Source organism: Lithobates pipiens, unplaced genomic scaffold (assembly GCF_037356315.1).
Source record: "Lithobates pipiens isolate NorthernLeopardFrog02 unplaced genomic scaffold, aLitPip1_a1.2 Scaffold_27, whole genome shotgun sequence".
Classification (NCBI taxonomy): Eukaryota; Metazoa; Chordata; class Amphibia; order Anura; family Ranidae; genus Lithobates; species Lithobates pipiens.
Genome location: NW_027507788.1, coordinates 101044209 through 101071391, shown reverse-complemented (window position 1 = coordinate 101071391; position 27183 = coordinate 101044209). Strand labels below are relative to the sequence as shown.

The window sequence follows — 27183 nt, the reverse complement described above, 5'->3', positions numbered from 1 at the left end:
CCCTCATTCAGATCCCAATATTGTTTCAGCTTAGGAGCGACCTCCTCCCCCACCCGCAAGTCCTGAACCCATTTGGACGCCAGACGCCAACAACCTGTACCCCTGGTGTCCGACAACTGCAAGGTGACCTCCAAAGGTGCGTGGTCAGAGAGGCCTGCAGGCAGGTACAGGGCCCCCCTCACCGACGTCAGGGCCCCAGAGTTGCCGAAGACCAAATCAATCCGAGAGCCCGATCTATATGTGGAGGAGTGGAAAGAATAGGCCCGTACGCCCACATTCCTCCATCTCCAGATCTCAGTGTAGTTAAACGTTTGGGCCCACTGCAGTAGATCTGGCGAATAAGCCCTGTTCGGGTTGGATGAGTCCAGGGACGGGTCTAAAATAGAGTTAAAATCCCCAGCTATGTACAATCTGGAGAACTGTAGGGGAGCCAGCAGTTCAGCAATCTTATACAGAATATGTGGATTGAAAGGAGGGGGCACATATACGTTGACCAAAGCGTAAACCACCTGGCCGATCTCTAACAGTAGGACAATAAATCTACCCCCTTGGTCAGTATGCAGGTGAACAACTTTGTAAGCTAGTGATTTGTTTAGCAAGATGGCCACTCCCCTCGCATAACTAGAGTATGTGGCATGAAATGCCTGTCTCACCCAGGGCCTGCGCAGGGCAAGGATTTTATTCCCCAGGAGATGAGTCTCCTGAAGAAAAAGTACATGGGGTCTGTGATTATTCAGGTATTTAAACATCAACGCCCTTTTTACCTTATCATTAAGGCCCCGCACGTTCCAAGACACTAGTCTTAACGCCATGGAAGCAATTAATAATTATGATAGTACAGTAATACACATACAATATCCCAGTATCCTGCCAGCGAGCATGGAGCAAGGCAGCACAACATTCAAAACAAGTGCATTTATCAGTGGAGTCAGAGCGCACAGTGAAAAAAAGAAAAAAGAACAAGGAAACAGCAACATAATTAAAACAACAAAAAAGAAGAAAAAAAGAAAACCCACAACTCCCTACCAGCCAAGAGTGCCCCAATTGGTGAAAAACAAAAAACAATCGGGCACTAAAAAACATGACCAGTTTGATACCCAAAAACCTAACCAAAACTTAAACCTCCAGACTTTAGTCACAAAAAAAAGTTCCGAAGCAGCGGCCGCTCTAAGCCGCTTATTCTTGTCAGGGCAAAAAACCTGAAATGAGGGAAAAAACTAATAAGTCCTTCAGTGTCCCTCGTCCGGGGAGCTCCGAGCTAAAGGAGGCAGTTAAAGAACCTATAAGAGGGAAAAAAAAAAAAAAAAAAAAAAAAAACAAAAAAAAAAAAAAAAACAAAGCAGAGTCAGGCAGGATCAACTGGAGAGATGGCAAGGCATCGCAGCAGCCCTAGGAGAGGCGGAGATCCATACGCCGTCCGCCGGCAGGAAGGATGAAACAAAGGCGTCCACCCATCCGTTGGGAAGTAGCATCCCGTGAGTTTCGCAGCTGCCGTGACAGCAAGCCGCCAGGAAAAACACAAAAAACAAAAAAGGCCAGGAGCCCACAGCAGGATAACAATGCAGGCAAGTAGTAGTACCCCCCATTAACGTAGGGAAAGCTGTAAAAGATTAACGTAGAGTGATCAGCCAGTCATTTGCTTCCCCCGGGGTGTCGAAGAACTTCACTGATCCGTTATAAGGCACCCGAAGGCGGCTGGGGTATAACATGCTGTATTTAATATCCTTGTCCCGTAGGCGCCTGCGGATATCATTAAAGGACCTTCTCTTGCGCTGCAAATCTGCCGAAAAGTCCGGGAACAGTAGGATTGAGGAGTTGCCGTATGGTAGAGAAGGGAGCCTACGGGCTGCGGAGAGGATCCTATCCCGGTCCCTGAAATTCAGAAAGCGGACCAGGAAGGGTCGGGGAGTCGCCCCTGGGATGTAACGTCCTGTAGGAACCCGATGAGCACGCTCGACCACATATGTCGGGGAGACTTCCGGGAGGCTCAACAGCTTCTTGAAAAAATCTTCAGCAAACTCCGCTGGCCGATCACCCTCCTCCCCCTCCGGCAGACCTATGACACGGATATTGTTGCGTCTTGCTCTATTCTCCGCATCATCAGCCTTAGCGACAAGCAGTCGCACCGTGCGTTGCAGGTCCGCTATGTTGTTGGTATGGGTAGTCGTGAGGTCCTCAGCTGCAGAGATTCGTGATTCTGATTCAGTCAGCCTACCCCTGATCTTGTCCAGGTCATTCCTAATAAAGGTACATTCTTCTGCAAGGCGGTCAATGCGTACCAGCATAGAGGCTTTACTCTGCTCAATGGCGGCCAGTATCACCGCAGTGCTGTCCTGGGAGGGAGGGGTAGGCAATGCTGCCCCAGAGGGGGAACCGGACTCCATGGCTAATTCCGCAAGCAGCGACTGCACCCTCCCAATAAGAGAGGGATCTGGTTGAGCAGGCGGATCAGGAGCAGGACAGCTCGACGCAGAAGAGCTCTTGGGCCGATGTTTAGGGCCCATGAAGGGGTGCGGGCCGCAGGCGCCCGTGAGCCTCCGCTCCTCACAGCTGCAGTCCCTAGGTAGCGAGGCTCAGGCAGTGACTCAAAATGGCAGGGCCCAGGGAGCTGGATGGATGGATGCAATGTCCGTCAGCAAGGGAGGATAGTCAGGGCCCTCAGTCAATGCACCAGAACAGCCCCCCCTGCAATGAGAAGCAGTGTCCAGAACCAGATAAAAGGAGCAGCTACTAAAGCACAGAGGCCAGGCCGACCACAGCACATCCCCCCCAGCCACTGGGTGCAGGCTGCAACTGATGCCCAGGCTACGTTAGGCCGGACCAGGCCGGGGCAGTCTTTTTAAGGCTCCACAGCTTCCCCACCAACTCCTGCCAGGCCTGTAATGTCAGCCTCAGCCCCCCACCGGCCGACAGCCGCCGCCGCCGCTCCGCAGGCCAATCGCGGTGCTCGCTCGCCGGCCGGCCGGCCAGGAAAGTCCGGTCCGCGGCAGGCTTCACTAGGCCGCGCTAGGCCTCAGGCCCGAAAATCACTCCAGCGGCCCGCGGAAGGACGGGACAGCCCAGGGGGACAAGGGGGGGCAACGGATGGATGAAGAGGAGCCCCTTACCTCTCCCACAGGCCCCGGATTAGCTCCGTTTGCTCCACACAGGCTGGGAAGATGGCGGCCGGCTCGAGGAGGATGAGCGGTCGTATCTCCGACTCCACGGTCCCCCACTCCACAATAGCCTCTCCAGACACCTCACGGCAGGGCAGCGGATCTTCTGGGCAAAAAAACACTCCTTTTGGGCCAAGGACTTAGCAGGATGGCACAGGATTCATATGCGGATGGCCGGAGCTCCCCAGACACACGTCCGCTCCGCTTTACATCCGGACACGCCCCCACCTGTGTGTAATTTAACCTCAATATAAATGCAGCTGTTCTGTGAAGCCCTCAGAGGTTTGTAAGAGAACCTTAGTGAACAAGCAGCATCACAAAGGCCAAGGAACACACTATACAGGTCAGGGATAAAGTTGTGGAGAAGTTTAAAGCAGGTTTAGGTTATAAAAAAAATATCCCAAGGTTTGAACATCTCACGGAGCTCTGTTCAATCCAGAATCCAAAACTGGAAAGAGTATGGCACAACTGCAAACCTACCAAAAAATGGCCGTCCACCTAAACTGACAGGCTGGGCAAGGATAGCATTAATTGGAGAAGCAGTCAAGAGCCCCATGGTAACTCTGGAGGAGCTGCAGAGATCAACAGCTCAGGTAGGCAAATCTGTTAACAGGACAACTATTCTGTGGTTGAACTGGGTGGACTTGTGTCTTTTTTCAACCTGACTAACTATGTAACTATGTAGTCGTGCACTCCACAAATCTGGCCTTCATGGAAGAGTGGCAAGAAGAAAGCCATTGTTGAAAGAAAGCCATAAGAAAACCCATTTGTAGTTTGAGAGAAGCCATGTTGGGGATGCAGCAAACATATGGAAGAAGGTGCTCTGGTCAGATGAGACCAAAATGTAACTTTTTGGCCTAAAAGCAAAACGCTATGTGTGGCAGAAAATGAACACTTCACATCACCTAAACACACTATCCCCACTGTGAAACATAGTGGTAGCAGCATCATATTGCTGAGATGTTTTTTTTGAGCAGAGACAGGGAGGTCGGTCAGAGTTGATGGGAGGATGGATGGAGCCAAATATAGGGCAATCTTAGAAGAAAACCTGTTAGAGTCTACAAAAGACTTGAGACAGGGTCTGAGGTTCACCTTCCAGCAGGGCAACAACCCTAAACATATAGCCAGAGCTGCAATGGAATGGTTTAGATCAAAGCAAATTCATGTGTTAGAATGGCCCTGTCAAAGTCCAGACATAAATCCAATTGAGAATCTGTGGCAAGACTTGAAAATTGCTGTTCGCAGATGCTCTCCATCCAATCTGACGGAGCTTGAGCTATTTTGCGAAGAAGGGGCAGGAATGTCACTCTATAGATGTGCAAAGCTGGTAGAGACATCCCCAAAAAGACTTGCAGCTGTAATTGCAGTGAAAAGTGGTTTTAAGATGTATCGACTCGGGGGGGGGGGGGGATTAGGGGGGTTGAATACAAATGCATGCCACTCTTTTCACAAATTTATTTGTAAAAAAAAATTGGAAACCGTTTATCATTTTCCTTCCACTTCACAATAATGTGCCACTTTGTGTTGGTCTATCACATAAAATCCCAATAAAATACATTTATGTTTTTTGTTTCGAACATGATAAAATGTGGAAAATTTTTAGTGTGAATACTTTTTCAAAGCATAAGTGGGGGTGACACTTACCTTGGCCTTACTCTTTTCAAATGACTGTGGAAATAAATATCTAGGTAAATGAGTTGTGATAAGTCGAGGAGATGGTCTGTTCTCAACTTGTCTTCTGCCTGAATGCTGTTCAAGCCATGGTACGCGGTCCCAGCTAAATTCTGTTTTCACTGTCGTTGGATCTCCTTTGGAATAAATGAGGCTGAGGATTTCTTGAAGCCATGTGGTTCCTGCAATTACATAACGTTAATATAAAGTTAATATATTATTAACATTATTCAGATATGTGAGTAAAATGTAGCAATAACTATAGTGCTTATAAAATCTGGGTAAGACTACAGGATTGCCATCAAATAAAATCAACTTTTTCTTTTTCTTTTCTTTTCAATTTTTAATACAGTTGTTTTTTTTATTGTATTGAGGGGATTGAATTGGATGAGAATAGGAAATTATGGGGTGCCCAAAATTATTCAGTGCAACTTGCATGGGACTACTATATTCACTTCTGTATATATACACTCCAGTCTTCTCTCCAGCACAACTCTTGCTTTAAGAGGTTGTATACCCATTCTAATGATTTTCAATTACATTTGCAATTGTAGTTTTTACAATTAGTTGCAATATATAATTCTGTCTTTACCTGCATGCCTTGCATGCTTTCACTATATTTTTTTCTGATGACGTTGCCTGCGCATTCACGTATGTTTTATTTATCCGGCAAGCCAAGACCCTGCAGGAAAAATGCTGTGTCTATATCGGGGCTGCGTCATTTCCCGTTGTCAACGTCAGCCCCGACATCCCGCAATGCTTTCTTCAAATTCTTCCCCATTGAGAAGAGGATCCTGGTTACCTTGTGACTCGCTAAGACAGATTCACTATGCTTCATTTCTGTAGTAACCCAAATTGAAGAAGAGGCTTGGATAATGCTATTACTGTGCATGTGCAAGGTTACAGGGAGGAAAATCTACTGGGGGTGGAAATAAAGAATTATACAGATGTGGAAGACCACAGTTGGGATGGCGCTGGCTATTATAGAGAAGCAGTGTTTCAGATAAAAAGATTATCTACAGCAAGAATTATTTTTGTGCTTACTCCTAGTGCCCATTTGATTCTAAATGAATGGGTAGTTTATAACATCGGTAAAATCAATTTCTTTTGGAGGGTTTACTACCGCTTTAAGACCTCTTTCCCATCACTCCTCCAGCACTTCACTTGCTGCAGATCATTACTCCTCCAGCACCTCACTTGCTGCAGACCGTTACTCCTCCAGACTAGCTAGCACCACATGGTTAGGCGTGACAATAACTCAAAGACAGCAGGGAGGAGGAGCGACGTCCTGACGCCACCAGCTCGCGTCGTTTGTTTTCGGATGTATTGGGCGCGAATCGAGACCGGCCGGCTCGGATTTGCATAACGATCGTTTTAAACATTATCTCTGTAAGTGCGCATTTGTCTCTTACGTTCGATTAAAATTTTACTTGGGTTTTACACTATTGTGAGTCTTATTACCTTTTATGTAAATCGGTGAGAGGGAGTGTATTTGGAGGCGAAGGGGTTCCAGAGTTCCTTTGCATCCATTTGTGAAAACCCTGGACTGGGGGAATCAGTCATCCGCTCTGCATGGTTCTCTGTAATTAAGGAACCATACACCTTCGGTAAGCGGCAGTAATATCTGTGGTGGAGGTTGTGCACGCTTCACGTTCGTTTTGGATATTTATGCTGTCACCATATCACTGTGGAATACTTTGGAAATTGATATTTTTCATGGACTTTATGAACACTTTAATATTCAATGTTATGATTTTTTTCACATATATTGAGGTTATATTTATGTTTTAAGGCAATTCGTTATTGGCTGTCACATTTTGCTTTTCTTTTGAATGTTCATACCATATTAGGACAATTTAGTATTTTTTATGGTATCTTGATTGATAACATTGATATATATTTGAAATTTCCTTGCACTGAAAACTCCTCCGTATAGGATTGACAAACTATTAAGTTAAAGCTACTGGAGTTTTTTTTTCACATAGGTGCATTTTTTGTGTTATTTAGTTAAATTTTTTTTTTTTTTTTTAGTGCAACCCACCCTTTTTCTCTCTGTGACAATAACTCAGCCAGTCTTCAGCTATTGCCTTTTGCAGGCAGGGATTGTATTGCTATATTGTAGCAAATAGAACGTTTTTGGTGCTTGCCTGGCTGAAATGACCTCTCTCGACTGCCCTTCCCATAGTCCACTCCTCTGGTTCCACACACATCTCAAACTGCAATCTCTCAGTTCTCTCAGGCTTGCCTCCCCAGTCCTCCCCAGTCCTCCCATGCTTCACTCTCCAGTCCTCCAGGCTGTGACCAGTTGTCCTCCCAGGACTCGCTTAGTTGTGTTCTCTCCCGCTGTCCTCTGCTTGCTCTCTCATGTGTATCTCTCCCAGGATCTCTTCTCTCCTCCTGGATACATCCGAGGCCCGGCCCAAGGTCACTCACAGACTAAGGCGCTCCCTGTGGGCCCCCCAACAACTCCTCCCCAGCTTGCTGACCCTGGGTACTTAAGGAGGCCTGCCCCCTGCCAATCCAAGTTGGGGATTGGTCAAGGTTCCTTAAAATACCCCAAGCAGCTCCACCCCTCCCCTCCTCCTCTCTTTCTAGAAAGAAGAGGGAGGGGACAGTGAGGCTACCTGTAAGTCATCCAGCCCTGCTCTGAGCCACTCCCAGTCCAGAATGAAAACAAACAGGTCTTGCCACAAGCTAGGCCTGCCTAAATTCTCCTACCCTATAGAAAAAAACCTCACTCTAGCACCTACCTAACTAGAGGGTGCTACAGTATTATGCGGGTGAGGTTTCATTTGTTAGCCACTGCAATACTGGCAAAAAAGCATACCTTAACTAGCAGGCCTTTATTTTGTAATCAAGCAGTACATGGGGCTTATAACATAGAGGGGTGGAACCTGTGTGCCTCAATGGGCCTAATGGCAAGTAGGGTAATTTTTTTTAGCACTTCAGGGATTCATTTACAGTAGGGACATCCAAAAACAGTCCAACTGAAGATTGGGAAACATTTACCGGCAGACTCAAAGAAATTTCAGGACTGTCACATGTCAGATACACTAAATTACCAAAAGTATTGTGACACCTGCTTTACACGCATATGAACTTTATTGGCATCCCAGTCATAGTCTGTGGGGGTTCAATATTTGCAGCTATAACAGCTTCAGTTCTTCTGGGAAGGTTTAGGAGTGTGTCTATGGGAATTTTTGACCATTATTCCAGAAGAACATTTGTGAGGTCAGGCATTGATGTGGATCAAAACACCTGGCTCGCAGTCTTCGTTTGAATTCATCCTAAAGGCGTTCTATCGGTTTAAGGTCAGGACTCTGTGCAGGCCAGTCAAGTTTATCCACCCTAACCTCGCTCATCCATGTATTTATGGACCTTGTATTGTGCACTGGTCCAAATCATTTGGTGCAGGGGGATTATGGTGTCGGGTTGTTTTTCAGGGGTTGGGCTTGGCTCCTTAGTTCCAGTGAAGGGAACTTTTAAGACATCAGCATACCAAGACATTTTTTACACTTTCATGCTTCCAAAATTGTGGAAACAGTTTGGGGATGGCCCCTTGATGTTCCAATATGACTGAGCACCACTTCACAAAGCAAGGTCCATAAAGACATGGTTGAGCGAGTTTGGCGTGAAGGAACTTGACTGGGCTACACAGGGTCTTGACCTCAACACAATAGAACATCGTTGAGATTAATTAGAGCAGAGACTGGGAGTCAGACATTCTCGTCCAGCATCAGTGCCTGACCTCACAAATGCACTTCTGGAAGAATGGTCATACATTTTTTATGGGTAAAGTTAATCCGGGGAACATCTGATTGCCTCTTGAGGGATCCGGAAGGAATTTTACCCCTACTGGAGCAAATTGGATTGTGCTTTAGTGGAATTTTTTTGCCTTCCTTTTGATCAACTGTGGGTATAGGATTGTATATATTTTTTTTCCTTCTATTGTTGACATGGGATGGACTTGAGTCTTTTTTCAACCAGACTAACTATGTAGCTATGTAACTATAAACGCACATAGGACTTTAGCGTATGTTCACAGATTATTATTGCACCACGATTTTTGACTATATATTTAGACCAGATATATTGATTGCATATATGATTGTTTGTTTGTTGTATGTTTCAATTGATAGCATTACACTGATTGAGGAGTTATGATTACTTGATAGATCATGTGATATTACTCATTGTGTTAGAGCAGGGGTCTCAAACTGGTGGCCCTCCAGCTGCTGCAAATCTACAAATCCCATGAGGCATTGCAAGGCTGACAGTTACAACCATGACTCCCACAGGCAGAGGCACGATGGGACTTGTAGTTTTGCAACAGCTGAAGGGTCACCAGTTTGAGACCCCTGTGTTAGAGAGTTATTTTATAACCGTGTCCTTATCCAAAGCTTTTTTTGTGCACATGCTGAGGTTTCTATTAAGCACAACCATGGAAATTACTCAAGTTCCATTGTTTGTTGTCATGTAGAAGCTTTGAATGGCCGTGGTCCAGGAACACGATTTATAAATTATTTGTTCACTTAATGAATGTTTACAGTAGGGGTCTCCAAGCTTTCTAAGCAAAGGGCCAGGTTACTGTCCTTCAGGCTTTAGGGGGGCGAACTGTGGCCAGTGGGAGTAGAAAATGCCCTGGCATCAGTGTCCCATCCTTAATTCTAATGGGAGGAATGCACCCCATTGGTGATATCAATGGGAAGAATAGTGCACCAGTGATGGTGTCAGTAAGGGGGATGGTGCTCCATTATTGGTGTCAATTGGTGAAATAGTGCCCCAAGGGACAGATAAAGGTAAACGACTGTCCATATCTGGCCCACAGGCCGCAGTTTAGAGATCACTGGTCTAGAGCATACAGTTAGCAAATATAATTTAATCATCATAGCAAGGGTGATGGCATTACTAGGGCCCTAGCAATTTAATAATCATAGCAATGGCTGATACAACACCAGGGCCTATGTATTTTAATTATCATTGCAAGGGTGGTGGCATCATCATGGACCATGAACTGTAATGCCCTGTACACATGGTCAGACATTCCGACCACAAAATCCGTCAGATTTTTTCCTGAAGGATTTTGTCCGAAACTTGGGTTGCATACACGCGGTCGCACAAAGTTATCGGAAAATCTGATCGTTCTGAACGAGGTGAACACGTACATCGGGACTATAAACGGGCCAGTAGCCAATAGCTTTCATCTCTTCGTTTATTCTAAGCTTGCGTGGCACTTTGTCTGTCGGAATTGTCTACACACGATCAGAATTTATGCGATTGGATTTAGTTGTTGGAAAATTTTAGATCCTGCTCTCAAACTTTGTCCGTCGGAAAATCTGACAGAAAAAGTCCGATAGAGCCCAAACACGATTGGATTTTCTGACAACATAATCCGATCAGACTTTTTCCATCAGAATTTCCAACCGTGTGTACAGGGCATAACAAGTAAGGAGTACATCTATATTGCACCCTTCCTGTGACAGTGAGAAAAAAACAGATTCCTGCTTCCAAAATTGTGAAACCGTTTCATAAGATGCACAAACATCTTCAAAAGACAAAGACGCATGTTATTTTAAACTAAAAAAGGACAACAATTTTCTCGTAGCAAATAATTACCTGACTTGGGATAAGTTGCATTAAAAACATCATCATCACGCACTTCAAACTCTTTCCATGCCCAGGTCATGCTTTCAGTTGTGTGCACACCATCAGGGACTTTAATTCCTTCAAATTCAAAGTATTTGTGTGTCACTTCCATGATTGGACCTTTTGGAGTAAACATGAAAAAAATTACGTTGCAAGAGAAAAAAATGTTTTTTTTCAAAAAACCTCTTTTGAAAAATAATATCACTGAAATCATCTATTAACCCTTTAAAGCAAAAGTGACAGATACACTAGATAAATGATAGAATAATGTAAAATTACTTTATTACAGCTAAGTCAATAACACAGCAAGGTTTTAAATCACTGATAAATTGTGTACGTAAACCAAGCCATTCCTTATGTCTTCCCATCTAACAGTACCTATGCAAATACCCTCTGCAACCATCTAGGATAGGAAAGAGGGGTATTTTTAGCATAGGATATTTGGGCAAGGGACATAACTATGCCAAAACCACCTGATTCACACAGATTATCACAAATTAGAAAAGTAATGAATGCTTAAACCAGTATGATTGTGTCACAGATTAAATTAGTCACCTTTAAATTAGTGTTTGAAAGCAACCAGGGCCATAACTTGAAGAATGGATCAAAAATGTAGTGCACTATAAATAATTCTAGTGATTAAATAGTACATTTATTCATACAGATCCTTTCACCAAAGCTTAAAGTTGGACATTTGAGGAGGAGTGAAGGACAGATGAAATTGATTACAAAAGAGCCACAGCACCTTCAAATAAGGGGCTGTTAAGGAGTATGCTTAAGCACTGAGGGTATTATTAACTCTTTATTGTTCCCTCTTTCATGCCACAGTTATCTAGCAATCCCTAGAAAGTATAAGTAAAGGAGATTTTTGCACAGTTTCACCGCTGTTATCTAGGGATTGCTAGGAAGCTAAGGCATAAGAAAATGTAGCAATAAAAACCTTACAAAAGTCAAGCTGTGAAGGTACGGGTAAACGGACTAGTAAAGGGGAGACCTAAAAATATAGATTGTATAGATAAAATCATTCTTACACCCAAAGCTGTAAATAGTAACACAAAGAGGAACCCTCAGGGTATAACTCATCTGTAAATTCATCACCATGCATTCATGTAGATCGGATGATCCAGCTGATTAATCAAATTAATTAAAAGATGGACCACAGTGGGACAGTAATTACAGAGCTTATGGATGCACCACGGGGGAATATGCAGTCTCCTTTTGAGAACGGGGCCCACAGCTGTCAGAATACATTGGCCAGTGCCTGCAGCCACTGAACTATAAAGGTTTACCAGCATGTCCCTATGACAGAAGTTGGTCAAATAATGAGCAGAGCTTCACACACTACTGAAAATTCAACCAGTGCTTCGTGAACCAGACAAATTTCAATGTATAGTGAGCTTTAGTTACAATGAGTTGTGGTGTGCTGCAATGCACCCGGGCTAGCAAATGCAAAGGGTGCCAATAACAATTAATGGCATTGCAGTACACCAACATAAACATCATGTTTTCATGTGTTACGGGCTATGGTAAAAGGTCCATGATGTAGCACAAATTCACACTACATCATATGGAAGTGAATGGGAATTTATTTTTTATTTTTAAACTACCTAAGCTCGGTTAGGTTGTACTGCCTTCTTGACCTGGGTGTTTTTTGTTTTTGTTATTAAGCACTACACTGCTTTAAACTGCCAATTGAGCGGCTATGCAATACTGTACACAAATTACATTTTTATCATTTTTTTCACAAAAAAGAGCTCTCTTTTGGTGGTATTTGATCATCACAGGTTTTTTTATTTTTTGTGATATAGTCAAAAAATACCTAAAATTTTGGGAAAAAAACAATATTGCCTTCCCCTAATGACGTCATATGTAACAAAACCGGTAGAGTGGGACATAGGTACACCATATCACATGCACAGTCACGAGTCAGCCATTTTAACCACTGGATGCCAAGGATCGTAAGTGTTTGTCATGCTAACCAATGCTCGTTTTTTATGCTGGAAATGTGAATGCACCCACAATTGTTTTAATAAATCTTGCTAGTGTTTTTATTTTTAATGGCACAGTTTTACTTGAGCTGATAATGCTTTATGGAAGCACATCCTGGCTCTATTTGATGTGGATCTCCCCCTATCACTGTGGCTGATGAGCTGGGATACACACCTCCGTTTGTTGACCACTCTAACAGGGAGTCACACAAGATCTAGTAAGCAAGATTACAGTATATATACCTCTGTGTATCAGAGATGCCACTGGGTTCACTTCAGGATCTTCCTTCTATCACAGTGCTTGTGGGACTACAATTTTCATTGGACTTTGAGTTTATTTCATATTGATCATTTTACTATATTTTTATAGCACTGCACTATTTTGGTTTATATTTGTTGTGTTTTTTTTAACCTGAACACAATGTTCAGCTGCTTTTTTAAGTTGTTTTTCTAGTGTAGATGTGTTATTTCATTTACATATACTTGGTTCTGTGATCTCCTTGGCTATGTGACCCATTTGGCATTTTTTTCTCAAAATATGGGATCTGACAGGAGTGCTATGCACAATTTCCCATAAAAATTACGGAAATACAATACTCTTCTTTATAAATCGCGTGTGGAGGATTCACCTCCTTTGCACCAAGGGGAGGGGGGCTGTGGAGAGTTTTAGAAGATGGAGGTGTCAAGCAGGCCTTGGCGAGGGGGGTAAGAAGATAAGGGGGGGTAGTGAAGGATACTAATGGGAAGATAGGGGACAGCTGTGAAGTATATTAGAACATGGTGGTGTCAGACAGGACTTGGTGGGGGGCAGATGAGGTTATTAGTGAGATGATTGGACTTAATGAGTGTGTGAAATAGACAGAGATGGCAAATACTGGGGACTGAGATTGGGTGATATGGATGAATGATGGAACAGGTAGGAGGAAGCACTGACTGGCCTTTGGTTAGTGGTTGTAACACCGCAGACATAGATATGGCTGTGATGGATGCCATAGCATTAATACCAAAAGAGCTGTGATGGAACTGATATGGATGTGAAGGTATGGACACTGATATGAAATATTTGGTCTGAGCTGATCTTGTCACTAATAATCCAGCACTGACACTCTGCCCTGTTGAAGCTCTCTGCTCATCCCTGGTGTCCATCTCAGCTGCACTGTAAAAATACAGCAGGGATGACTCTGCAGATCCTCATCCTCCTATACAGGTGAGTTCTCTAAGAGGATCATATGGCATATTTGCCAACTGTTCCGATTTGCCCCAGAAAATATGCTTTGTCCCGGACAGCTCCCTGGGCCGCTCTGATTCCCCATAAAAAGGAAGCAGCAACTGCAGCAGACCACGGGCTTCCATAAAAACAAGGGCCAACCTTGGAACTGCACATGTGCTGCTCAGGCAGACTTGGCCATTTGGACTCGGGCAGGGCATGCATGCACAATGACATTATGGTGCCTCCCTTTTATGAATGAAGTGAGCACATATGCCCCCTCCCCCAGGACATTGGTAGCGGCCAGAATGTGAGCCCAGCGACCAACCGGGACAGGACTGAAGGTGATTATCACCCCATCTTCTATACACAAGCCATGTTCACCTCTGTGTGTGTGTGTACTGAGCAAACCACATTGACCTGTGTAGTGTACTTACCTCACTGACATCCCTCCCCCATACAAAGAACATTGTACACATTCATGGCTTGTGTGAGTAGCCTCTGCTGTGTCCTTAGTCTCTGACCATCTCTATCATGTCCACAATCTCTGACCCCATCTCTTGTAGTAGGTCTGCAGTCTTTGGCATCATGTCTTTGACCATCTCCTGTATCGTGTCCGTGTTTCCTAAGTGTACATAATATAACTGGGTACTAACATTTATAGGTAAAGTTGATCCGGGGAAAATCCGATTGCCTCTCGGGGGATCAGGAAGGAATTTTTTCCCCTGCTTTAGCAAATTGGATCATGCTCTGCTGGGGTTTTTTGCCTTCCTCTGGATCAACTGTGGGTATAGAATTTGGTATATGGGATTATATGATATTAATATTATTTTTATTATTTTTAATTTTTTTTGTGGTTGAACTTGATGGACATGTGTCTTTTTTCAACCTGACTAACTATATAACTATGTAACTGTCCGCAGTCTCGGACCATCTTCTGTATCATATCCGCTGTCTCTGACCATCTCCTGTGTCATGTCTGCAGTTCTGACCATCTCCTGTATCATGTCCCCAGTCTCTGACCAGCTCTTGTATCATGTCCCCAGTCTCTGACCAGCTCTTGTATCATGTCCCCAGTCTCTGACCAGCTCTTGTATCATGTCCCCACTCTCTGTCCATCTTTTGTATCATATCCCCAGTCTCTGTCTATCTCCTGTATCATGCGCCCAGTCTCTGACCCTCTCCTGTATCAGGTCCCCAGTCTCTGACCCTCTCCTGTATCATGTTCCCAGTCTTTGATCATCTCCTGTATCATGTCTCCAGTCTCTGTCCATCTTCTGTATTATATCCCCAGTCTCTGACTATCTCCTGTATCATGTCCCCAGTGTTTCACCATCTTCTGTATCATGTTCACAGTCGCTGACCATCTCTTGTATCATGTCCACAGTCTTTAACCCTCTCTTGTACTATGCCCTGCAGTCTCTGACCCTCTCCTGTAGTACACTGCAGCCTACAGCCTCTGTACTATGTCTACAGTTTTTGATTGTCTCTTGTACTAACTGCAGTAAATTCTAGCAACCAATCAAAGAGTGGTAATGATTTACTGAAACCTCTACCAACCAATCAGTGAGTGTGGACCAGTTCTTCATGTTTACGTTTGTTTTTTGAGACAAATCTATATGTGTGTTGATTTGTTTTTGGGATGGGGAGCAAAATTGCATGGGAGTCAAGAAAATTGCAGACTCTATTTAACCACACCCCCATTAAGCCATACCCAATATTTTGCGTAATTTAGGCAAAGGGCAATTTTTTGGTGTGGTACGCTACATGCGCTGCTATTTTTCATTTGGTCATGCCCACAAAATGTCTGGCACACCCCTAATTTGCATACAGTCCCACCTATGCTGGTTTTCTGGAAAAGGTGTCTCTAAAATTTTGGGGAATGTTTTCGGGGAACTATGAGACAGCTGTAGCTTTACATTGACTTTGTAGGTGATTTGGCATGTTGGTGGGGGGCTTTGCGATGAGCATATTTGAAAGCTCATGGAAAGTCCACTTAAAATGGTGACAGTGAAGTATGCATTGGCAATGTACATCAACACAGCAGATTATAGTTTCATTTGGGAAAGCATGTGATATTGATCTACATGTAAGAGATTGTTGGAGTAATAAATTCCTCCACACACTGCACACAAATAAAAAAACCTCTAGCAGCTAGGCTAATAATTAAACATATCAAAATCAAGAAACACCTAAAGGCAACACTAAAATAAACAAAACTGTGAGAAATCAATAAGAAGATGCACACAAATGATTGATCGTTATTCAACTGTTAAAGCTTAGCTATTTTCTTTTTCTTTTTTTTCTTTTTTATTGATTTGTGTCTTTTCCCTTTTTTTTTCACCTTATAACTTTTAGTTTAAGTTGATCAGAGTATATTAGGTAGTTGTTGCTGACAGTTCAAAGCCTTTTTTTACATTACCTCACTGCATCAAAAAAAAAAAAAAAAAAATGCGTACCCAAAACATCACACACCCCAAACTCCACACTGCCTGACAAATAATAAATTAAACAATACAAATTAAGAAAACAACTAAACAAAAACATGTAGGCTTGAATCTCCTACTCTGGGACTACCCACGCCAGGAACTTTCTGCTAGATTATATAGAGGGGTTGCAGCACAGAGAGCTTGGATTAACCACTTTAGCTCAGGAAGGGTTTACTCTTCTCTTGACCAGGTAATTTTTTGCAATACGGTACTGCGTTACTTTAACCGATAATTGTGCGGTCGTGCAACATTGTACCCAAATAAAATGGATGCCCTTTTGTCCCACAAATAGAGCATTCTTTTGGTAGTATTTGATCACCTCTGCGGTTTTATTTTTTGCGCTATAAACAAAAAAATATAATTTTTGGAAAGAAAAAAAAACAATATTTTTTTTACTATCTGCTATAAAACATATAAAATAAAAAAATCTAATTTCATCATTAGTTTAGGCCAATATGTATTCTGCTACATGTTTTTGGTAAAAAAAAAAATCCCATAAAGCTTATATTGATTGGTTTGCGCAAAAAAGTTATAGCGTCTACAAACTATGGAATTGATTTAGGGACAATTTTTTACAAGTAATGGCAGCGATTAGTGATTTTTAGCCGGACTGCGACATTGCGGCAGGCAAATCTGACACTGACCAATATAGTGATCAGTGCTAAAAAAAAAAATGTGCTGTCACTGTACAAATGACACTGGCAGGGAAGGGTTTAACATCAGGGGCAATGAAAGGGTTAAATGTGACTAAAGGGAAACAGAGATCTGTGTTTCTGCTCTCTCCATTTTGCCCTCTGGCAGAACGGTGGTCTACCTCTCTCTGAACAATCTCTGGGTTCTCGGCAGATATCAGGTCCATCACTCCTTCTGATTGGCTCCTGCTGTGTCCAATCACAGCGGGAGCAGGTTCTCCAGCAGCACATGCACCCCAGACCAGGAAGAAAGGATCATGTAAGTGATTTTGCGCTTAAGGGCCGCCCTGCCACAGTATATGTACCTGGGGCGGTCCTTAGGCGGTTGAGCGGTGCTCAGACTGCCATATCTGTAAGTGGTTGTAGTGTAGTTTTTATGTTTGCAGCTTCTGCAACTCCATATGGGCCCTCTCTGACATCAGGTTGGCTGCAGGGCATGTCAGAAGTTTCAGTGCATAATGTACAAGGTGCAGCCATTGGTCCAGTTTGGACATCCTTTGTCTCTGTGATTGAGCAGATCAGCCCTGGAACCCTTAGAAATTATCTGTTTCAGGAGCCGCCTATGAGAGCTGTCTGCAGCTGGGCTTGGCTGCTATGTTCAAAAACCAAAAAAAGCCTCCTATTAGGGATGAGAAGATCAGAGGTGCATTGGTTATAACAGGGGATCTTGCCACTATCAGGAAATGTGCCATTATGTGCTTCCTGTGGGATGGTGGCAATAGATCAGCCATTTTACTCTTGTATCTGTGATCCAAAAGGTTGGGCATCCAATAGTTGTACTTCTATTTGATAACCAGAATTCTGGGATCCTTATACAGAAATCTGAGCATAAAAGTCCCTATTCAATACAAATTGTCTACAGCAGAGGGACCTGATCCCCACTTCCTCACTCCAATCACTCTCTCTACTCATGTACAACGAACAACTCCCAGGGTGCTCTTCTCCATTTCCTCCTTCTCCTTACCACCAGCCCCTGCTCCCATTGTGGAAGGGTGGGCAGCCTATGGCGGTAGGTTCCCTCCTCGAGGCAGCTATGCCTCAAGTGCCTTGACTATGATGAAATAAATATATATTGAAAAATTGGCTGCTGAGTGTCTCTGGCAAAGCAGAGGTATTGTAGACATGGTTGGCCTCACCCGTGTGCAGCCCAACCACTGTATGCAAAAAATGCAGAAAATAAATAACACCACACACACGTGATGCACCAAAAATTATTGGTTATAAATAAGGTATTCAGCATTGTATCGAAAGAAAAAAGTGCCACTAAGGGTACCTGAAAACGCGTATGATTATGCCACGATTATACCGTGATTTGCTGCAATTTTACCAGGATTTTGCTGCAGCTTTACTACAATGTTACTTTGCATATGGTATGTTTTTTTATTGTTTTTATTGAAAAGGTTCTCATAATACAAAACAAAGTACAAAACTATACCACTTATGGTATGTTTTTCATAGGTCATGTGACTCAAAAAAAGGCATCAAAATAGCAATGCGGGTGCATTTTTGATGCATTCTTGCTGCAATTTCAATGCGTTTTTGGTGCCGTTTTTTAACTGACCAAATATGCCCCACAAATGCAGCAAGCAGGCTTTTTTAATACTTCAAAAGGTGCGAATAATGGCTGACAATAACGTCATATTAATTGAAATTCATGACATTAATTAAAAATTTGAAAATAATACAATTAGAGAGAGGAGAGGGAGGGGAAGAGAGGGAAAAAACTAATAATAAAAAAAATAACAGACCAGGACATTTCTGCTAGATTATATAACAGCACAAACAGACTGTTACTTTTTTTTAATCGATTAATCGACTAATTTCGCTTAATTATAACATACAGATCCAACTACTTTTAGCTGATCTGCTTTGCAACTCTGCATTAGTCAGTCAGTGGTAAATGTGGTATACACTATATACAATCACCTGACACTAGTTCGTTTCCACAATGCATGACTTAACTTCACAATTCACACAAATACGTTTTAAGTTCAAACTGTAGCACTGAAGTAAGTAATTTTATTTTCCACAGTAGCATGACAATCCCTCCACCTCTGGTCTAACTAATCACTCTCACCTTATGGCATGGACCCCTGTACAAACAGGTGGTCATGCAAGCGGGTATCAAAAGGGTTAACACGGACCATAAACTTCTCTCACATCTCCTTAGATCTCAGCAAGGACGCCAGGTCATGGGTAGAAAGAAAAGTGCTCACCGCTTAAGTATAAGATTAAATTTTTGTGTTCAAACACAAACTACTCATATAAAGATGATAAAAAACACAGCATGTAAAGCCGACAACCGCGTTAGTTCCGTAGGGCAGCAGCGGGTGACGTCATGCGTAACTCCTCCCCATATGTGTTATGTTCAATCAGAACTTCAACGTCACCGGACTCCTCCCCCCTTCCCTTCGTTAGCAGACGGAGGCACTTGGGGGGGGGGGGGAGTCAAGTGACGTTGATGTCCGTGACGTCACCGGATCTCCGACGGAACTCCCTGAAGACCCAGAAGCCGGCGGAGAGGTGATTACCGATCAAAAGAATTTTAAATTTAAAGCAGATTAAAATAAAAAAAAAATCTGTCTTTCATTTGATGGTGAATGAATCTACCAGCCAGTTGACAGTGAATATAAATTCCGACCATTGTTTTTTTTTTATTTTAATAGCAAGACAAAAGTGCTGGTATTCACTACAAGGCAATGCGATTGCAACATTTCCAGTAACATATTACCAATTTATTAACCAATTTATTACTTATGCATTATGTATTACTCTTTATTTCAGTTGTACTCACCCTGAGGTACAATTCAATCAAATGAAACAATGAAATAAGCACCCTGGAAGCTTGCTACTACCAAATTACATTTAATCAAAAATGTAATAATTTTACAATTCATCAACTGTCATGATCCTTTTACTTAACGCAGCCTCTAACTAGACACCTCTAGCTTCAGACGAATCACTCTTTTTTATCTATGGCTATTGCTCTTTATACTTAAAGCGGTTCTTCACCCTAAAGGGGAAGTTCTGCTAGTATTATCCCTCCCCCCCTTCAGTGCCACAATCGGCACCTTTCAGGGGGGAGGGGGGTGCAGTTACCTGAATAATCCAGGTAACTGCACCCACTTCCGGCCAGACCGCCGCAGACCCCCGCATCGCTCCGCCCCCCCCCCCCGTTGTGTTCTGGGAAACACACAGTTCCCAGAGACACAGCGGGGGACCATAAGAGAAGCGCAGCGCGACTCGCGCATGCGCAGTAGGGAACCGGGCAGTGAAGCCCTCATGCTTCACTTCCCGATTCCCTGACAGAGGATGGCGGCGGTGGCTGCAGCGAGACGAGCGATCGCTCGTCATCTGCCGCCGACATCGCTGGAACCTGGGACAGGTAAGTGTGATATTAGTAAAAGTCAGCAGCTGCAATATTAGTAGCTGCTGGCTTTTAATATTTTTTTTTTAGGTGCAGCTCCTCTTTAAATTTTAATATTTAGCTATTTATATTATTGAAACACTTGGCACAACCTAGGCACACAGTTAACCCTTTGTTCCCCCTGATGTTAACCCCTTCCCAGCCAGAGTCATTAGTACAGTGATAATGCATATTTTTTATCACTGATCACCATATTATTGTCACTGGTCCACAAAAAGTGTCAAAAATGTCAGTAAGGTGTCCGATTTGTCTGCCGCAATATCTCATTCTGGCTATAAGTCACTGATTACTAGTAAAAAAAATTTAATAAAAAATAAATAAAGTACACCGTAGTTTGCAGACACTAAAACGTTCGCGCAAACAAACCAATATACACTTATTGGGATTTTTTCACCAAAAAATATATAGCAGAATATATATTGGCCTAAATTAATGAAGGCATACGATTTTATTTACTTTTTTTATCGGGTATGTTTTATAGCAGAAAGTAAAAAATAAATATTTTTTCAAAATTGTCAGTCTTTTTTGGTTTATAGCGCAAAAAATTAAAACCGCAGAGGTGATCAAGTACCACCAAAAGAGAGCTGTATTTGTAGAGCTTATTGCTTAATTGGGCATGGTATCGCACAACTGCACAATTGTCAGTTAAAGATATGCAGTGTGGTATCACAAAAAATGGCCTAGGTCATGAAGGGGGTAAATCTTCCGGAAATCAAGTGGTTAAACATGAAGATCCCCAATCCTTGGCAGGCAGAGGAACCCCTTATGTGATATAAAGGGTATATATACTCCAGAACAGAAAATGTAATATTGTGCACCTGTAAGTGATGGCTTTGATAAGTATGCAGTTACAGCTCCTACCTGAATCTGGTGACACCCTCTATCCAGTATGACACACACGAACAGTGGTGGAAATGCACAGCCAGACTTTAATTTTGTCAGCTGAAATTGTAATCAGAAGGGCTGGCACATGTCCCTCTCTTCTATAGCTATCCCCAGTTAAACTGTGGAGGGCATTTTGGGTTGGTTTAAAGTGCATTTAGCTACATTGCTGGCAAGTTGATAGGAACAGTGTGTCATCTAATTTCAGAAAACAGTCTTTGTGAGTAAGCAACTGCTGCCACATAGCAAGTGAAAATGTCAATTTTTAAAAGTGGAAGAGCTCTGCAATACACATAAATACAAGGTAGCATAATTAATGTTTCTGATGGGGCTACATCAATATAATGCAGCTTACCAGTCATTAGATGTGGTGGCGGATTACGTTTTCAGAAATTTTTTAACAAGTACAGAAAATGTCTGTTTATCTTGCCAGAAACGCAGTGTTCTTGGTACATCCTATCAGCTGAACAGATCCCAGTCTCATCATGTAATGGAGCTAAATAAAGGCAGTGACAACCTGTGTGACAATCATGGCTCCATCCATAGATACAATAGAGTGCAGCCACAAAGGGACAAGAATTGTGTTATTCACAAGATTATCACCTGAAACTAAAGAGATATATAATGGTGAACCACAACAGAGAAACACTAAGTTCTCAAAAAATGTTACCAGAATCCCAAAATCAATTATAGAAAAGACCCTAAAAAACAGGGACAACAGTACCCCCGGTACAGTGGAACTTATATCATAAATGTCATAAATATAGCATATACCGTATTAATCGGCGTATAACACGCACTTTTTCCCCTTGAAATCAGGGGAAAATTGTGGATGCATGTTATACGTCGACCCCCCGCTGATTTTAAGGAAAGTAGTGAGCGGAGCCGAGATACACAAAGCCAAAGTACACTCTGCTTTACTCGGCTCCCCTCACAGTCCTGCCCACCTCCACTGATTGCGAGAGGAGCGAGTGCCGCTGACATACAGAAAGCTGAATGTACTTCGGCTAGACTCTGCTCCTCTCACAGTTCCGCCCGGCTTCGGCTAGTCTCGGCTCTGCTCACAGTCAGGGGCGGGATTGCGAGAGGAGCTGAGACTAGCCGAAGCCGGGCGGAACTGTGAGAGGAGCAGAGTAAAGCTGAAGTATGCTCGGCTTTCTGTATCCTGGCTCAGCTCGCTCCTCTCATCGGCGCCAAATTTAAAACAGGGAAATACTGCAAAGAGACTGGCAAGGCTGCAAAGGCACTGGGTAAGTCTGCAGATGGACACTTGGCAAGGCTACAATGATGGACAAGGCTGCAGATGGACACTGAGCTAGGCTACAATGATGGACAAGGCTGCAGATGGACACTGGGATAGACTATAATGATGGACAAGGCTGCAGATGGACACTGATAAGGCTGCATTGATGGGCATCTTAATGTAAGTTTTTTTTCTTAAACTTCCCTCCTAAAAAAAATTCTTTAAAATTCCCTCCTAAACTTGGGGTGCGTGTTATACGCCGGTGCATGTTATACGCCAATAGATATGGTAATCATTATGAAATAGATTTTGTCTGTTCACCTTAAAAGTCCCAAGTTTCGGGGGGTACTATTGTCCCTGTTCAGGGTCTTTTCTATAATTGAAACTAAAGAGAGAAAAAAAATGCTAATGCAGCCACCATGTCCAAATAAGCTGCAATATCTTCCTTTTTAATTTGGGGGGGTGGCTGGGTTAGATATGTTCTAGTGCTCCAATATTTCCTATAACTAAAACTATTCATGTTGGGCAGTAATGGGGAAATTGCATATTACATATTTCCTTATTAATAATGTGGCTCACTAAAGCATTTTAAGCCGCAAATCTTAGTTAAGGAGGCCATATAAGGACATAAGCATGGCTTTACCTTATGCAAGCATTTGGTCTGATTGCCTGGCCATGCCTTTATGGGGGCACTCCGTGGTAAAACACATCGTTAGTCAAGTATTCTTGTTATATTTTTCTTTAATCTTTAACTGTCATTACTTTTAACCACTTAACAACCGCCCTATAGCCGAATGACGGCTACAGGGTGGTTTCTTAACTCTGGGAGGCCGTCATATGACGTCCTCCCAGAATTCCGCTCTCGCGTGCCCCCTGGGGCGTGGACTCGAGAGCATCTGTGACTGTCGGGTCCACAGGACCCGGCGCATCACGGTAAACGGGCGCTCATAGCGGTCGTTTACCACGTGATCGCTCCGTCAAATGACGCCGGTTCCTCCTTCCCCTCTCTGTACCGATTGGAACAGAGGAGGGGGAAGAGATCGGTGTCAGCAGCGATGTGGGCTGCATCTGCAGTGCCCACATCACTGCTCACCGGAAATTAACCCCTCAATTCCCTGCCAATACTCTGCATTACTCTGCATTACTCTGCATTACTCTGCAATACCCTGCAACACTCTGCATTACTCTGCAATACTCTGCATTACTCTGCATTACTCTGCATTACACTGCATTACTCTGCAATACTCTGCAATACTCTGCATTACTCTGCATTACACTATATTACTCTGCATTACACTGCAATACTCTGCAATACTCTGCAATTACTCCGCATTACTCTGCATTACTCTGCATTACTCTGCAATACTCTGCAATACCCTGCAATACTCTGCAATACCCTGCAACACTCTGCAACACTCTGCAATACCCTGCAACACTCTGCAATACCCTGCAACGCTCTGCAACACCTGCCAATACCCTGCAACACTCTGCAATGCTCTGCAACACCCGCCAATACCCTGCAACACTCTGCAATGCTCTGCAACACTCTGCAATGCTCTGCAACACCCACCAATACCCTGCAACACTCTGCAATGCTCTGCAACACCCGCCAATGCCGTGTAACACTCTGCAATGCTCTGCAACACCCTCCAATATCCTGCAATGCTCTGCAACGCAATACTCTGCAACGCCATACTCTGAGATACCCAGCCATACTCTGAGATACCAGCCATACCCAGCCATAGCGGTGATACCCTGCAATACCCAGCCATAGACCCCCCCCCCCCCCCCCCCCCGCCGCCCTCCGGTGCTTCTACCGACTCGCGAATACGATCAAATCCAGAATCTTTTTTTTTATTTTTTTCAGGCTTCCCAGCTTAGAGGTGAGATGTGGGGTCTTATTGACCCCATATCTCACTGTAAAGAGGACCTGTCATGCCATATTCCTATTACAAGGGATGTTTACATTTCTTGTAATAGGAATAAAAGTGATCAAAAAATTAATTTTTGGGGAAAAAAATGTCAAACTAAAATAAATAAAGTAAAATGAACAATATATATATATATTTTAAAGCGTCCCTGTCCCCATGTGCTCGCATGCAGAAGCGAACGCATCCGTAAGTCCCGCCCACATAAGAAAATGGTGTTCAAACCACACATGTGAGGTATCGCTGCGAACGTTAGAGCAAGAGCAATAATTCTAGCCCTAGACTCCCTCTGTAACTCAAAACATGTAACCAGTAAAAAAAAAAAAAATCGTCGTCTATGGGGATTTTTAAGTAGCGACGTTTGGCGCCATTCCACGAGCCTGTGCAATTTTGAAGAGTGACATGCTAGGTATCGATTTACTCGGTGTAACTTCATCTTTCACATTACTGTGTTTTTTTAAGCACAAAACAGTTTTTTTTTCCAAATAAAAGCATTCGAAAAATTGCTGCGCAAATACCGTGCGAGATAAAAAGTTGCAACGACCACCATTGTATTCTCCAGGGTGTTTGCTAAAAAAACATATATAATGTTTTGGGATTCTATGTAATTTTCTAGCAAATAAATGATGATTTTTACATGTAGGAGAGAAATGTCAGAATTGTCCTGGGTGCTCCAGAACGCCTGATGGTGCTCCCTGCATGTTGGGCCTCTGTATGTGGCCACACTGTGTAAAAGTCTCACACATGTGGTATCGCCGTACTCGGGAGTAATATCAGAATGTGTTTTGGGGTGTAATTTGTGGTATGCATATGCTGTGTGAGAAATAAACTGATAATATGACAATTTTTTGAAAAAAAAAAAAGTAAAAAAAATCTTGATTTTGCAAAGAATTGTGGAAAAAATGACAACTTCAAAAAACTCATCATGCCTCTTACTAAATACCTTGGAATGTCTTCTTTCCAAAAAGGGGTCATTTGGGGGGTATTTGTACTTTTCTGGCATGTTAGGGTCTCAAGAATTGAAATAGGCCGTCAGTACTTCAGGTGTGATCAATTTTCAGATATTGGCACCATAGCTTGTGGACTCTATAACTTTCACAAAGACCAAATAATATCCACCAATTTGTACTTATTTTTACCAAAGATATGTAGTAGTATAAATTGTGGCCAAAATTTATGAAGAAAAAATTACTAATCTGCTAAATTTTATAACAGAAACAAAGAAAAAATTTTTTACAGAATTTTCTGTATTTTTTCTTTTATAGCACAAAAAATATAAAAACCCAGCGGTGATTAAATACCACCAAAAGAAAGCTCAATTTGTGTGAAAAAAAGGACAAAAATCTCATATAGGTCCAGTGTTGCATGACTGAGTAATTGTCATTCAAAATGTGAGAGCACCGAAAGCTGAAATTGGTCTGGTTATTAAGGGTGTTTAAGTGCCCAGTGGTCAAGTGGTTAATAAATGTTATTCGTGTTATCTCCCTTTGCACATATCGAACACAACCCCCAAAACTTGACAAAACAGGAGGTCTAACCTTTCACAAACAGCAAAGTCAAATGACCTAAGTCAATGGTTAACTTCATGGCTAGTATAATACAGTACATGCTGCAAATGTCAGCTCCTGTATGTGAGATCAACATCAAGTCTATAAATAAAAATGCTACATAACACAAACAGAAGACACAGTTTGTTTGGTATTTCCATAAAGCTAGTAACGCCCTAATATGGAATAGCTGTCAGATGTTCTATAGAAAGTCTTCTTACTCTTCTTTTCCTCTAAGCTAATTAGATTTTATAGGTTATCTTTCCATATATTAGCATATCAACTTGAGACAGCTGACCTAGTTCATGTAGAAAATCTTCAAACGCACCCACAAAGAAACAATATATGTATGTAATATCACAATTCACAATTTTGTAGCGAAACTCAAGAATCTGATAACCTTTGGTACCCTACCTGTTGCATATCATTCCTTAGGTTCTTAGCATAGTGAAGGTGAGGGGATTTGTGTATTTATTGTTTTTTTTTATTTTATTTAGGGTATTTATATGGTGCTGAGCATTTGTATAGTGCTTTACATCATTCAAGTAGATTCAAGTCATTGGCTCTCGCTGTTGTCAATTAAAGCCAGTGATGAGGGTGCGAGGCACAGGACCAAAACCTATTTTTTTTTTTAAACTAAGTATTTACAATCACTTTAAGTACTTTTTTTCAGCACAGGTTTATTTTAAAAAGTGAGTATAATACTGACGCTTACATTTTTGGGAGATGTTATCTAGTTATTCACCTACTGACATCTTTAACTCTACATAGAAATATAAATAACCTTTTACACTATATTAAAGAGGAACTTCCCCCCCGGCACTGCTATAAGGCTGCATTCACACCTGAGCGTAGCATTTTCAGGCAGAATTTACCGCAATTGCTGCATTTTTTGCAGCGTTTTTACTGCGATTTTGCGGCATTTTTTATGACGTTTTGCCGCGATTTTGTGCAGGGCAAAAGGTCACCAATGTAAAAAAGAAGAAAAACGCCCAAATCTGCCCGATTCGAGCTACAAAAAAGGGTCCGGAACTTGTTTGAGCTTCAGGCGTTCAGCTTCAGGCGACATGGAGTGGAGAATAATGGATTTTTTTCCCCTCTAGCATTTTGTAGCTTCAGGCTTCAAGCTACAAAATGCTCAGGTGTGAATGCAGCCTTATAGCGCATGTGAAGATGTGCCAAAGGACTCTACTTGGCCTATTCTTCACCATATCTGCGCATTTCTTCAGCACATATACACAGGAGATTTCCTGTGCATCTGCATTGATAGCAAAGGTTAGGAACTTCCCCAGTAGCAGTCTTTGCACA

The 27183-nt window shown here is 42.7% G+C and overlaps 1 protein-coding gene across 1 annotated transcript in view; it reads right to left on the bottom strand.

The window, feature by feature from the left end:
• Positions 1 to 27183, bottom strand: part of LOC143934028 (sulfotransferase 2B1-like) — a 125141-nt gene that overhangs the window by 77746 nt on the left and 20212 nt on the right. The window contains exons 2-3 of the mRNA XM_077457268.1: positions 10443 to 10592; positions 4800 to 5008 (exon numbers count right to left, since the gene is read on the bottom strand). Coding sequence (XP_077313394.1) covers positions 4800 to 5008; positions 10443 to 10584 — 351 coding nt within the window. The 5' untranslated portion in view covers positions 10585 to 10592. The remainder of the gene's footprint in view (positions 1 to 4799; positions 5009 to 10442; positions 10593 to 27183) is intronic.